We start from the raw sequence: 12,868 nt of genomic DNA, 5'->3' as shown, positions 1-12,868 counted from the left end.
AAGGTATTATGGCACAGAGAGACTTGTAGAGACTGCAAAGCAGAGAGAGATCAGAGCACGCCAGGCAGGGGGAATGGGCCGGAAAGTCAGCACAGAAACTATACTGACACAAATGTTTCGTTGGGCCACTTACCTCAGATGCTTTGGTTTAAGAGTCTCTGTTTCGAGTATTGTTTTAAGCAAGCCCCTGCCAGGTATTTTAACTAGTGCCGAGACTGTCTGAAAAGACTAAGCCAGAGTCCGCGTGACTGCGCCATGAAACATATCCGTGGCAGCGAGCCTGGCAGAGATCCTGTCGGGAAGATCTCTTTGGAGTTTCGCAGGTAGTGCAGAAAGCACGGGTCTGTCAAGAGCTGTGGGATGGTGGCAGCTGCCCTGACGAACATGACAGAATTGCCCCCCTGAGCCAGGCGCTGTTGCTTTAAAGTGTTTGTTACTGACTGTGCTTTTCCACACGCTGTCCCACCTCTAAATTAGGAAGTGGTTTGTTTCTGTCCTGGTTGGGAAAAGCAAACGCTGAATGATAGAGCGCTACCTGGTTAAAGTGGCTAGGTCAGTAACATCACGCAAACGCTGCAAGGACATTCTGTGGAGAAGTCCTCGTGGGAGCGTAGCATCTCCGCACCGACAGCGGGTTTGCCACATGCTATGACTGAGCCATGCTGTGGGCTGTGGACAGAGCCTCTGCCTAGGGCTAGAGACCGTGGACACCTGGGTATTAGCCTTCACAGATTGGGTTTTCGTAGACATTAACTCCCATGCTGGCTTAATGCTAACTGCTCACGTAAATGAACCCAAGGGGAAGAGGAGTCCCACGTGTTTTCCCACTCCTAGTGGCACAGAAAGATCCTTCTAATTAGCCAGGAGCAATTCACTCCCCTGAAACGCCTGCCACTAGCCTCTAATTTGAGCTAATTCCATGCAAGGAGTGCTGGTATTTTTTGGGGTTGGAGGCTATCATCTCCACCACTCTGTCCTAGAGCTGGATGGTGTGAAAGCGGCAGGCTGCCCGTCTCCTATTTAAGTGCCTTAGGATCACTCAGAGGTGACGGAAATACACATCTGAGAAGGCAAAGCTACCAGGAAAGGGCAAGGGATTAAGGCCGTGTGACACACAAGTGCTGTATTCACCAAAACCAACATGTTTGCACACCCTTCTGGTTAGCACTTCTGACATGAGGAAACCCAAAGCGTGAGGTTTGCAAGTGTGTCCTTCAGTCAGCCTCAGTGTATCACAGGCACCTTCCTGTCACCTTTGTAGCTGCACAGAAAATATATCTGCATATCCAAAAGGTCTTGAGTACCCAGAACAAAAGTGTCTCCAGCCACTGTTTGGGAAACAAATTTTTACCTTCTTGTATAAAGGCAGGAAAAAAATCACATACATAGGCTACATGGTTTAGTGCTGAGGAGACAAGTAGGCTACAAAGTCTGTCCCCACCTACACCCAGGTGAGCTGCTGAAACTAGCGGCGTCTCTGATAAGAACACAGATTGAGCACGGGGATACGGCACTGCAGGTATCATTATTTCAGAGGCGGTTTTGTGCCAGGGCTTTAAATCCAGCAAAGCGTCATGCTTTGAAACCTTGCCTCTTTCAATACAGGGCTGTATTTATAATAAAGGCATGTTGCATCTCTCTTAGGTTTCCCTTTATTAGATCTAAAGCAGGCAAGTGGAGTCAGGTAGTAAAAAAATGGCAGACTGCTGCCCCAGACTGGTACGGCAGTCTCTAAGCTGAGTGTAAATGCATACTCTATGTCAGCAGCATAATTAAGATATGTTAGGGGAGATCGAATAACCTGTGTCTTTTGGGCTTTTCATAGACTTTATGTGCAGCACTAGATACACTTGGTATCTACTTTATGAACGTGTGATTGCGTAGCAGTTATCCAGGTCTCAAATTCCCTTTGAGCTTGTCCCAGATGCCATAACCCAAGCACCTCTTTTAAGGTAAGCATTAGAAGGAATGTATTTATCAGAAGCGAGATTGTATCAAGCTAGGATTAGTGAATATATTCTCCTCCCAAATAAAGAGGTCAGATACACAAACTGGCAAATCAGAGCCTGCTGTCCCTTCTCCTTCCTGCCAATAGGTAGCATCTTACTTGGCAAGAATTAGGCTACTAACTGTTGGCATTCATTTGCACGTTTGGCTGGAAAAAAGCTTTTTAAAAAAAAAAAAAATCTCTTTTGTAGTTGTTCAGATTCTGCAAATCAAAACCCAGCTGCGTTCACCTGGCAGACTGGCAGCGGCAGAAGGGTCAGAGGGAGGACTTGGCAGGGAAACGCATCTGCAAGGTGCTATTAAAAAAAAAACAAAACCCTAGCATTGCAGTGGGATTTCTGGCACAGGTAAGCAAGGCAAGCTAGTAAAGAAGCAAAACCCTGACAACAGAGCCAAGCTACGACATGGCTGTGACCGCTTAGGGAAGGCAGAAGTACCACCCCCCCCCCACCCCCCCCCCCCGTAACATTATTGGGGTTGCTCAGCCTTGCTCCTAGAACACATTGCTAATTTCTCCAGGAAATGAAATCCTAAACTGACAGGTCCAAAATTGTCTGTGGCTGCAAAAGGCATTAATCTGTTGACTGGGACTCAACTGCAGAAGCAGGTGATTCCTATCATAGCTCTCAAGAGGAAGGCATCTAGGTGAAAAGATGCCAAGGTTTTGTTTTAGCTCTCTTTAGTGCCATTGTGGGTTTTGCCTTCAGAAAAAAAAACCTTGTTGGTTTTTTTTCTCTCTCGTATTACTACTGTGCTAAATTAAGAGGCACTGAAAGATCATGAATCCTATCCAACTCCAAGCCAGACTTGCTGCCAAGTGGCAAAAAGAAAGTAAATAACTAGGAATCTGAGAAAAAGAAACCTAAGGCCTCAAAGAGAAACCTTTCTCGGTCTGAAGGGCACTGCACGTACGGGGTTGTTTGGTGACCACCACCCTTCCACTCTTTATTGAAGGATTTAACGTACTTGTGCGTCAGGATCTATGTCAAACATGTTAAACCCAGTTTAACGTAACGTGCAGGCAGAACGAATATTAGTGCTCGAGATTGGTCTAGCTGCCTCTGTGTGGCATTGTATTAATTTAACAGAGCTTATGCAGTTCTGTCGCTAGGGTTGAGCCCAAGGAAGCCGTGTCAGTGGGAACATCCTGAACCTAATGCAATGGCAATTTGGAAGAACGCTGCAGAAGAAGGAGGATGCATGGATGAGCAAATGGATTTCTGGCCTCCATAAATAGCAAAAGACTCTGAAATTGGTAAGAAATCAGCTCTGACCACTACCATTTATTTTCGACCCTTTCGGACACGTGGGTTTCTCTGCCCCTCGATGGGTCGTGTCCATCTATGTACAAAACCCTCCTGGCCAGGTGGCAGACACCCCCACAGTCCAGGTTTCTCTCTCAAGATGTGGCCTTTTTCTTTTCTGGCATGGGCAAGGTGGCACGCACAGGGCTTCCTCTCTGTCTTCTTTCTTGGTGCTTGGAATTAAATTCTAGAAAAGGGCAAGAGGGGCAGCAGGGGATTTTTCTGTGCTTAGTAATTGTGGGAGTGACTAATGGGGAAACAGGACTGACTCTTGGCCAGCGTGGCAAGTCACAGCAGGGAGTCGGGGCCCTCCTGTCCCAAGATAAGCCACAGAATGCCCTTTCCAGGCACTAGCACCTCAGTTTCATTGTACAGTAGCCATGTCAGCAGCCTCCCTGGAAAAAAGTCAGGGAGCAGTACAGTAGTCAGCAGCATTAAATTAAATAAATAGTTATAAATACACATTACTCTCTAGTTGGTGAGGCATGTTTTTCCCAATTCTACCTTGCTTTCACACTCTTAAATGTCTTTTTGATAACCCATCTTCACCCACGCTCCTTCAAATGTGAGTCTTCTTCTGTGGGCCATGTTGTGTTTAGCACTTGGTCATGAAAATTGTAGGCAGGTTGGGAGAGAATTCAGCGAGTTACTGCTACGAACATTACCTTTCCCTAATTGGAATGCACAAGCAGGAGCTTGTGAGGGTTTTCCTTAGACTCCACTTTGTCACCCAGCTGTGCGGATGAGAGTTTCTGGTACAGAATACAACAAGCAGTTACTCACCCTTATGCCCCCTGCTCTTTCAGCACCCATTGGAGCTAGAGACAACGGACGAGCTGAAACTGTGCTGTTTGCATATGGGGAATATGCAGCTGACTCCCTCCGGCCATTCAGAAGGTGGAAAAATCCTGGTGTTGAACAAGGTGGAGATTGAGGGCCTCACATGTCACCTAATCTAGCTGGCTGGGTAAGATAAGAAAGCATCTATTGAACATTCAGATGAGCACCCTGCATCCCAATTGGTACGCTGCACAGCACAGCCTCGCTGCCCCTCTTCTTTATTTGGCTGCTAGCAGGAATTAGCCCCCAGAACAAGTAAAAATGCATATTGTCTTTTTAATGCAGCTCTACTTGACTTGCTTACACAACAAATGCTTCACTGTGCAGCTTATGAGGGATACCAGTCTGCTGCCTCACACCATGGACATGTCTCCAGATCTATCCTGCCACCCACTGACTGTCCCTTTTTTCTTTCTTTTCTTTTTTGGCCTTCGTGACCCTTCCTAACTTCTCCTGGACTTTGGCAGGCCTTGTTGCTATATAGATGCAGTCATGTAAATATCCACAGTGACAGTTGTTGCTATATTCACAGTCATGTAAATACCCCAGTGAAGGAAAGGAAGTTGCTCTTTCTTCTCCCTCGTGTTTTCCCGCAGAGTTTCTAAGACTAGGTGGTACGAGTAAAATGGTCTCGCGGACCAGGGGCAGGAGGGAAATTTGCTGAGCAGGGTAGCGGGAGCAGTTGCAAATAAATACTAATTTTGGTTTTAAGTTGGGGCACTCCCCCTATTGTGGGAAGTCACACAGGTAGTAGCCCTTTCAGCACCAGTGTGGGTCTTCAGCACAGGGATGGCTTAATGGCAGGGGCCAAGCACATAGAAAGCAGAGAACTACAGAAAATGTAAAGGGGACACTGTCAAAGCGATGGAAATGCGCTTTCTGTGGTGTGGCTCTCCTCCATCCACGCACCTTGTAGGCAGATACTCCCCTCCTCACCATTTCCTTGGCTATTAACGCAGTATCAATAACAGGAGGCAGCAAACTAGTGTTTGGAGGAAGCATTTCAGCTCATTTACATTCTGTGCTTTGCTCTCTGAACCAGGCTGGCTGGCACGACAGCAAATTGTATTTCCGCTCCAAGAAGTATAGAAGGTGATTGCCTAGTGAGATCTGCTCTCTACAGACCTACAGCAATTCTTCCAGAGGCCTCCTCTCCAAATGTGGAATAATTTTGTAAGGGATTGACGGCGATTGCCAAAATCTCTCTGCCCTGAAGCTAGCAAGGTAAGAAAGTTGACAGTGTCCCCTTTGTATGTATAGATAAATATAGTCACTCAGGGACCTTCATGCGCAGGGGTGGGGGGGGGGCACTCACTCTGATGCTTCCCTTTGGAACAACAAAAACAAAACAGACAAACAGACAGACAAACAGCCAGGAATAGTACAGAAGAGCGGTGCTCGGGCCCAGGGGAGCACACGCCAGCGCACCCCTAAGCGCACCTCAGTGCTGGGAGAGCACAGCCCTCCCATACACGCACACACCACGCTCCACCGAGACGCTCCATTTCAGCCAGTGTTGGAGGTCAATCCTTCCTCTCGATACGTAAGCTTTTTTTTTCTCTTAAAATCTGTATATAATATATATATTTATATTCTGTATATATATATATATTTATATATATATTTATATATCCTATTTACACATATTGCACACCGTCCTCTGGCCTCCTGCATTCCTGCCTGTTAGTGGAAACGTTTCCGTTTCTCCTCTGGATCTGACCCGAAGTCCCGGGACCCGATGCCATTCTGAAGATTTATTAGTGAATCCTTCATCTGCAAGACAAGAAATTTCTCCACTGTGATGCTGCCCTAGAGGTGAGAGCGCTTCAGGATTTCCTTCCCCATCGGTGCCTCCTTCTTCCACGTAAAGTATCGATACCATAATCGGCTGTTTTTTCGGGAGCAGCGTGTCAGGGCTGGGATGTACAAATGGGGACTGAGAAGATGGGAGCCCTTGAGAGACCATTCTCCAAGAGAATAGAGAAGGGGTGAGCAGAACGAGGTACAGGGTAAGCAGCTCTCCAGGGGGGCGAGCAGCTTTCATTTCTGAACTCCGTTCTGAGCAGCCCGGTGTACAACCAACCAGCTCTTTAGGCAGTGGATACCGAAACCCCTAGCTTTGTGCTATTTACGGGCCCACGCAGAGTGCGTCCCCTTCATCCACGTAAGCTACGTATGAATCCAGGGTTTGCTTTCCAAACCGGGGTGCCAGAGACTAGATGCAAGATGTGCTAATATGAGGTTTTTGGCCCTGTAGAATTCTCTCCTTGACGCGTGTGAACCCCTGTGAGGTGACAGAGAAGCTGCGGCATCCTGCAAATAGCCCTCGGGACCTGCCACCCACCACTAACATCAGAAGACAGATCTACAGGGAGATGGTAGCAGAGGTGACGCACCCACTGGACTACAGTGGAACCAGGTAAGGCTGAAGGAGTGCGAGCGGGTGGCTGGGAGGACACGGTGACCCTCTAGTCACAGCACTAACTGGCTGTGTGGTCTCACCTGGTCTAGAAGCATCACTGAGGATTTGATGATCTCACGCCATTTTTGTAGCTCTGAGTCATGATACTTCTGCTGAGATTCTAGTAACTGGGCCCATTCTGTCTGAGATTGGGGTAACCTGTCGGGCAGAATATGAGCGAGAGTCAATCTAGGGAAACTGAAGTCAAGGGGGAGCAAAGTGAATTGCGGGGGAGCGTGCAGATTGTATCAGTTACTGTCTCATCATGTCACCCTGAAGGGCCAGGTTTTCTTGAGCAAAAGTGCATTTAAACATGCTTAGTATTTTCTGAAATTGGATACCACTGTTACTGTGTCTTAACCATGGTAATTATTAATTACTAGCAAAGGTGTGCCTTTTGCAGCAGTTAGGTAGTTGCTGTAGTGCAGGTGGAACTGAAGGCCCATTTGTCAGAGGGGAACACGAGCACAGAAGGCCGCGTGCTCGCTTTCATTACTTAGGAGAGGTGTATACTGAAAGATGGCACCGTGGCCATTGATGGGGAATGATGCAATGCAACATAATGTGTTGTGGGACAGGTAGCCCTGTAAAGTTTCTGTGTTTTGTTTTTTCTAGACATGCTCTGTCAGTCTTTATTTAATACAAGGCTTTCTCTTTATTATGACTAATAGCAGCATTGGCTCTCTTTTTAATGGTAGGTATGTGCAGTATCCATCCCCTCCCCTCAGGCCCAATTAACCCTCCAGACCAGGGCTGGAGGCTGCTGAGTGGAGCAGAATCAGAGCAGATGCAAGCACTGATGGGAGGATCATCAGGACTGGCTGCCCCGAGGTGCCACCCCAGGGCAGGTGCCAGCGGCGAGCCTGGCGAGGAAGTGGAGCTTGGCTGGACCCAGCCCAGGATAAATCTCAGTCGAGCAGAGCGATGCAAGGAGCGGAGCAACGACGAGCGGAGTCAAGGCACTTAGCACCGGCAGTTGGCATCAGCAGGAAGGCGCGGCAAGTGGCACCCCACTCTGCCCGTTTCTCCTGAGAGAGGTATGGCGCTCTACTTTTGCATGCCCCCTGTTTAAGATAGCTAAGAAGTCCTTCCTACTTTGTCTTCTGGTTTCCAACATAGCTAAGAAGTCTTCCCTGCTTACTTCTTGGGCTTTGCTACTTTCTAGCATAGCTAAAAGCCCTTCCTGCTTTACATCTTTTGAGCTCTGCTACTTTCTAGCATAGCCAAAAATCTTCCCTGCTTTGTCTTCTGCTTTACCTCTTAGAGCTCTGCTACTTTCTAACACAGCTACAACTCCTTCCTGCTTTGGCTTTCCTCTTTGGGCTCTGCTGTTTTCTAACATAGCTAAAAAGTATTTCCTGCTTACTTCTTGGGCTTTACTACTCTCTAAGATAGCCAGAAGTCCTTCTTGCTTTGTCTTCTGCTTACCTCTTTGGGCTCTGCAAGATAGCTGAATCCCTCCTCCTCCTCCCAGGCTACAGTGGAGATTTTCAAGCCTCCTTTATGGAGGTCTCTGCGTTAGTGAGAGCTCATCTGCAGCCAGAACTCACTTCTGGGGTAAGTTCGTTCCTCCTTTCTCCCTGGCAATGTAATGGTCTAACTTGTTCCCCTCTTACCTTAGCAAATGGGCAGAGTGGGGTGCCGCTTGCCACGCCTTCCTGCCGTGCTAACTGCCTTGACTCAGCTCCTCGTGTTGCTCCGCTCGACTGAGATTTATTCTGGCCTGGGCCCAGCCAAGCTCCACCTCCTTGCCAGGCTGTGGGTGGCACCTCCAGGCAGCCAGTCCCTGCGATCCTCCCATCAGCACCTTCAGTGCTTGCATCTGCCCTGCTCAGCTGGCTCCAGACCTGGAGATGAAACAAAGAAATGTTAATTACACATGACAATAAAAATCAACACAATTTTTAAAAATGGCCCCACTCCCCATGGTCAATAATCCTAGTCTCTAATAAATAACAGTCTACTACTACTAAAGACTGCTTTCCGTGTCTAAGTGGGGAGGCTCCATGCTGAGGATCGGTGCACTTAGTTTGGGGGACTGCTGACTGCCCCTGCCCACAGAGAGCTTAAAGTCTCTTAAGAACCAGATGTGGGGGGGGAAGTCTTCGGAGCCTCAAACAGAACACTTCTGTGCACATCTGGCCTTACAGCCAGCAGATGGGTTCCATCTACTTCCACAGCAATCACGCTTGCAACACAATGAAGTTACCTATGCAGGGAGGGGGCCAATAGAGCTACCCCCCTAATTCCAGTACATGCACATTACAAGAAGCATACAAACACTCCATATATATATATATATATATATAGTCCTATACTTAAATACTGTATTGTAGTGGTCCAAATAAATACCAAGAGTGCCAGAGGAAGATTAAGCAGGCAAAATCACTTAATGTAGCTATCCCTGGGAAAGCAGCAGGGCTATTATGGGGAAAATAATAATTCGCTTCCCTAATGAGGAAAAAATGAGAAAGCCTGTAACATGAGACAGATCATGGAAACAAGTTATCACAATGGTCACATGTGGTGGTTATGGATGCTTAAAGTCAAACCCAACTTAGCAAGGGAATAACTGTGACCGCACAACGGTACAGCCACAAAGGGGACATTAAAGGGACAAAAAACACCTTAGCAAAGTGGACTTGGGACATTCTCAACCTCTGAAAACAGAGGAGATACTCTTCAGGCAGGATACCTAGCATTTATGTACATACAAAAAAAAAAAAGCATTCACCTAAAAATGCCAGAAAGAATTCAAAACACAAAATTGCTGGCTATCATTATAAACAAACAAGGCCGGGACATTAGGTCACCACTGTCAAAGCCATCTACAAAAAGCTGCTCTGGAGCGCATCCTGGGAAATGCAGGCTGGCAGGTCCACCTTCGACCCTAGACAAGATGGAGGGAGCTGTATAATAAAGACTGACCCCCAACAATCAATTCAGGCTAGTTGGAGGCTGTCGGCATGCTTTCTGTAAAAGGAAGTGCCGCCATACAGCCCAAGAGCTCTGCACGCACCAAGCGGATGCTATGCTGAAATAGGACATCCAACAAGGTGTGGACAAGGTTACACACTACCAATTATTAAAGAAACTAAGCCAATCTGCAATCACACTTCACTGCTTACCATCTAGTACTGCCAGGGACTGCTTAGGTTGTTAAGAAGCTCCCTGTGTCCTCCTAGTGATCGCTCTCTTTTCCTCCCACGCTCTAACAACTTGCTGGTATCTGGACCCTCGCTTCTCAAAACACTTATCTAACACTTGATTGGGTGTCGCAGGCCCAAATTCTCCTCTGAGTACAAAGGGTTCTTTCTAAGACACTGCTTTTCATACAGAGCCATCAAAGGAGGGGAGGGGACAACCCTGGCCCAAGATTGCAAAATATTTATTCCTACAGCATCCTCCGTTACATGGGATAGTGGGAAGAAGCAGCGATTACCTTAATTCGCTGTCTTCTGCTGCAACTGTTCAGCAGTTTCAGATCTAGAAATGCTGGTGGCCGCACAGCTTCACCTAACTAACTACCTGCTTCGTCTGTTTTACATAAAAAGGAAGCAACCTACAAGACAGCCCAGGGCTTCGGCGGTCTGGGGAAGCCTCTAACGTCTATAGGAAACATGAAGAGGCAAAGACAAAGGAGGTGACAGTACCTTTCCTGTAGCCGCAAGCCCTGCCATGCCGTGAGCGTCTGTGTAGTGTATTCCAACATCCAGAGTTTGTAGAACAGCATCATATTGAGAATGACCAGCAGCACCAGACTGGAAATAAAGAAAAGAGTCAGTTTACTAGGGGCATTTCATAGCTCATTGCCTGCCAATCACACCTGGGAAAACACCCAAGGCTTTAAGAAGGTGTCTGGGGACCAGGTCCACGCTGTGAGTGGGGAATTTAATCTGAGTAAGGGCCAGGTTATCAGAGCCCCAAACTTCACCTCGTGGGAGAAATGTGCGAGCAAGGAGGATGGACAGACAGAAAGACAGAGATGACGGCTCAGACAGAACAGGTCAGATGAGTGGATGTGCTGAATGCAGAGAAAGGGAGGGAAATGGGAGAATAAAGAGGTAAAAAAAAGAGAGAGACAGTACCTGAAACAGATCCTAATGGGAGCAGGGAAGAGAAAAGACGGAGTAGCTGCAGGTTAGAAACGGACTGACACAGAACAGGAGAAACTGGGCTGAGCAGAGAAGGCTCACAGACAGCGCAGAAGATATATGGGGAAGGAGGGAAGAAAGGAACAATGGGAAGAGAGGCAAGAAGGACAGACAAGTAACCGTGTGCCTGCAATTAATGGTGAAATTCGCTCAACAAAAGAGGAGCTGTGCGTGGCTCTTGCGGGTAAGCCCAAAGCGCGCCCATGCAGGACACCCTCTGACTCATAAATGCGTGTTGCAGCCTGTGTGCATCCAGCCTTACCCACTCGTACCGTACCCGGCGACGGGAACACCACTGCAACCACGGTCAGGGGATAGATTCCAAAAATAACATGCTCGTGCTTGTCTCTGAATAGTGCAGCTATTTTGCTGAAGAATGGCCCACTATCGCCCAATTCAGTCAGGCGGATGGCAACTGGCCAGAACAGTATTCTGAAAACACTGAGGGCTCTCTGACCACTCTAAGCTAAGCTAGTAGCCTGTCAGGAGAGACTGTCGTAAAGCTTTTGTGCCTTCCTACCCTACACCTCACCTGTCTAGCTGCAGAAGAGAGCACGAGGCTATCTTGTCATCATTACATTACTTTACGTTACCTTACTTGTCATGGGTAACGTAACTAGCTGGGTTGCTGCTGCAAACCTCTGCAGTCTTTATCCCCACTGGGAAAAGGCAATGAAGAAAGGAGCTCAACATGAAAAGTAACCTCAGTCTACAAACCTCAGCTTCTTCCCACCTCACTAAGAGGTGGGTGCAGCTTAGGAAAAGAATAAGCCCACGTTCTGCTGTTCCTCGGGGCTTAACCGTATGCTGCCATTGCCCTAAGTGTCGGGATGGCTCCTTTAGACTGTACCGCTCCACAGCACCTGCCCAGCAACCGCTGCAGCACTAACAGATGAAAGCTACTGTCAGCCCAAGAGGCAGAGAAACAGTAAATACGCCTGCGTTTAGGCATAAAGACTGAGCCACAGGGATACGAGGGGCCCATACCCAGCTCACTTTGAGCACACACCCAGCCAAGTCCAAGATGAGCAACTGTGAAAGGTGGTGGCAGAAAAGGGACCCAACCAAACAGTTGAACTAGTGAAATCATGCCAAGCTCTCTTGCTTCATGTGTTTCTACCCTTATTTTGCAGAAATCATCTCTAAACGGTCCAGCTTCTGCCTGACATGGTATCGCTCGTCAAAATCGCCACCTAGGACCAGACCTGAATAGCTTTTGCCAGACCAGAGGAAAGAAGTAACAGACGGCTCCTCACACACACTGAGCCCTGTTGTGATAGCACAGTACCTCCCTCCCAGAGAGCTCTGCACGGTCATCTTTCATGATAACAGCTAGTTTGTCAGCAGATTACATTAAATGACTTTTTTCAATTAAAGAAAGAAACCAGTTTCTAGATGTCATTGAAAATCTCTAAACTGAGTCTCCAAAATTAAAAAGACTCTACTTGGGATTTCTTCTAAGTCCTGACTCCCGTCTCCTTGCACAGCTGCCCCTCAACCTGCTTGCCACTATCAACGTTGCCTGTGTCCCAGACACTATAGCTGATGTGCATTTAGGACTCCCAGAAACATACAGGTCTGCAAAGCCCGTGTTTGGTTAAAACAAGGTCAAAACTGAGGGGAAAGGAGACACTGATAAAATAAGATCCAGAACCTGCAGAGGCAGATCAGTGGCCAGCTAAGTACCAGCAGAAGTGGGGATCAAGCCAGACAAAACAGCTGATGGGGCATTTGGGGGAACTTGTAATTACTTCTTTTCTGCCTGTCATTGCTTTTCTCCCCTCTGTGCTGCACAAAGTTTGGGACCAGAGAGGAATATGAGAGGGGAAAAACTGGCACAGGGGAGCACAGAATGCCAGAAAGACAAAAGGACCAAAGTTGTTAAAGGCTGAAGGAAAGCAGAAGAATCACTTACACAAAACTGATGACAAGGAGCAGCTTGGAGACACTCTGCAGGTGGAAGCCACTAGGGCTCTCCTCGGGGATGTGCCGTGTCTGAGTGGAACCTGAGGAGATAGATGCGTTTAAGCTAGGAAGTGCTGTCCAATGGACAGCAAAAGGCAACCCCTTTCCCTCTACCCACCTCTCCATCTCAAACAATC

General features: G+C 47.7%; 1 protein-coding gene and 1 long non-coding RNA gene across 20 annotated transcripts in view; one reads left to right on the top strand and one right to left on the bottom strand.

Moving 5' to 3' along the window:
• Window positions 1-2,175: 2,175 nt before the first annotated feature.
• The window catches only part of GRAMD1B (GRAM domain containing 1B), a 138,846-nt gene continuing 128,153 nt past the window's right edge, over window positions 2,176-12,868 (bottom strand). For 11 of the 13 annotated variants that reach the window (XM_054803384.1, XM_054803377.1, XM_054803378.1 and 8 more), the window contains 4 exons: window positions 12,682-12,772; window positions 10,266-10,373; window positions 6,654-6,771; window positions 2,176-5,924 (listed from right to left, as the gene is read on the bottom strand). In XM_054803384.1, the coding sequence (XP_054659359.1) occupies window positions 5,835-5,924; window positions 6,654-6,771; window positions 10,266-10,373; window positions 12,682-12,772 (407 nt within the window). In that variant the 3' untranslated portion in view covers window positions 2,176-5,834. Of the gene's footprint in view, window positions 5,925-6,653; window positions 6,772-8,324; window positions 8,460-8,647; window positions 9,503-10,265; window positions 10,374-12,681; window positions 12,773-12,868 lie in introns of those variants that run through there. The other 2 variants (XM_054803383.1, XM_054803382.1) reach the window with 2 other exon arrangements.
• Window positions 3,128-12,112, top strand: LOC129196237 (uncharacterized). Of its 7 annotated transcripts, none has more exons than XR_008574113.1 (9): window positions 3,128-3,262; window positions 4,118-4,278; window positions 5,194-5,375; window positions 5,839-5,966; window positions 6,058-6,139; window positions 6,218-6,570; window positions 7,311-7,649; window positions 8,087-8,169; window positions 11,900-12,112. It is a non-coding gene; the product is annotated as an uncharacterized LOC129196237 (long non-coding RNA). The 7 variants fall into 7 exon arrangements; XR_008574111.1 differs by having other exon boundaries at window positions 6,058-6,315; window positions 6,409-6,570; XR_008574110.1 differs by adding an exon at window positions 5,504-5,694 and having other exon boundaries at window positions 6,058-6,570.

Source organism: Grus americana, chromosome 24 (genome assembly GCF_028858705.1).
Source record: "Grus americana isolate bGruAme1 chromosome 24, bGruAme1.mat, whole genome shotgun sequence".
NCBI classification, from domain to species: domain Eukaryota; kingdom Metazoa; phylum Chordata; class Aves; order Gruiformes; family Gruidae; genus Grus; species Grus americana.
The sequence above is the reverse complement of the archived record's forward strand: the minus strand, read 5'-3'. Positions and strand labels throughout refer to the sequence as shown.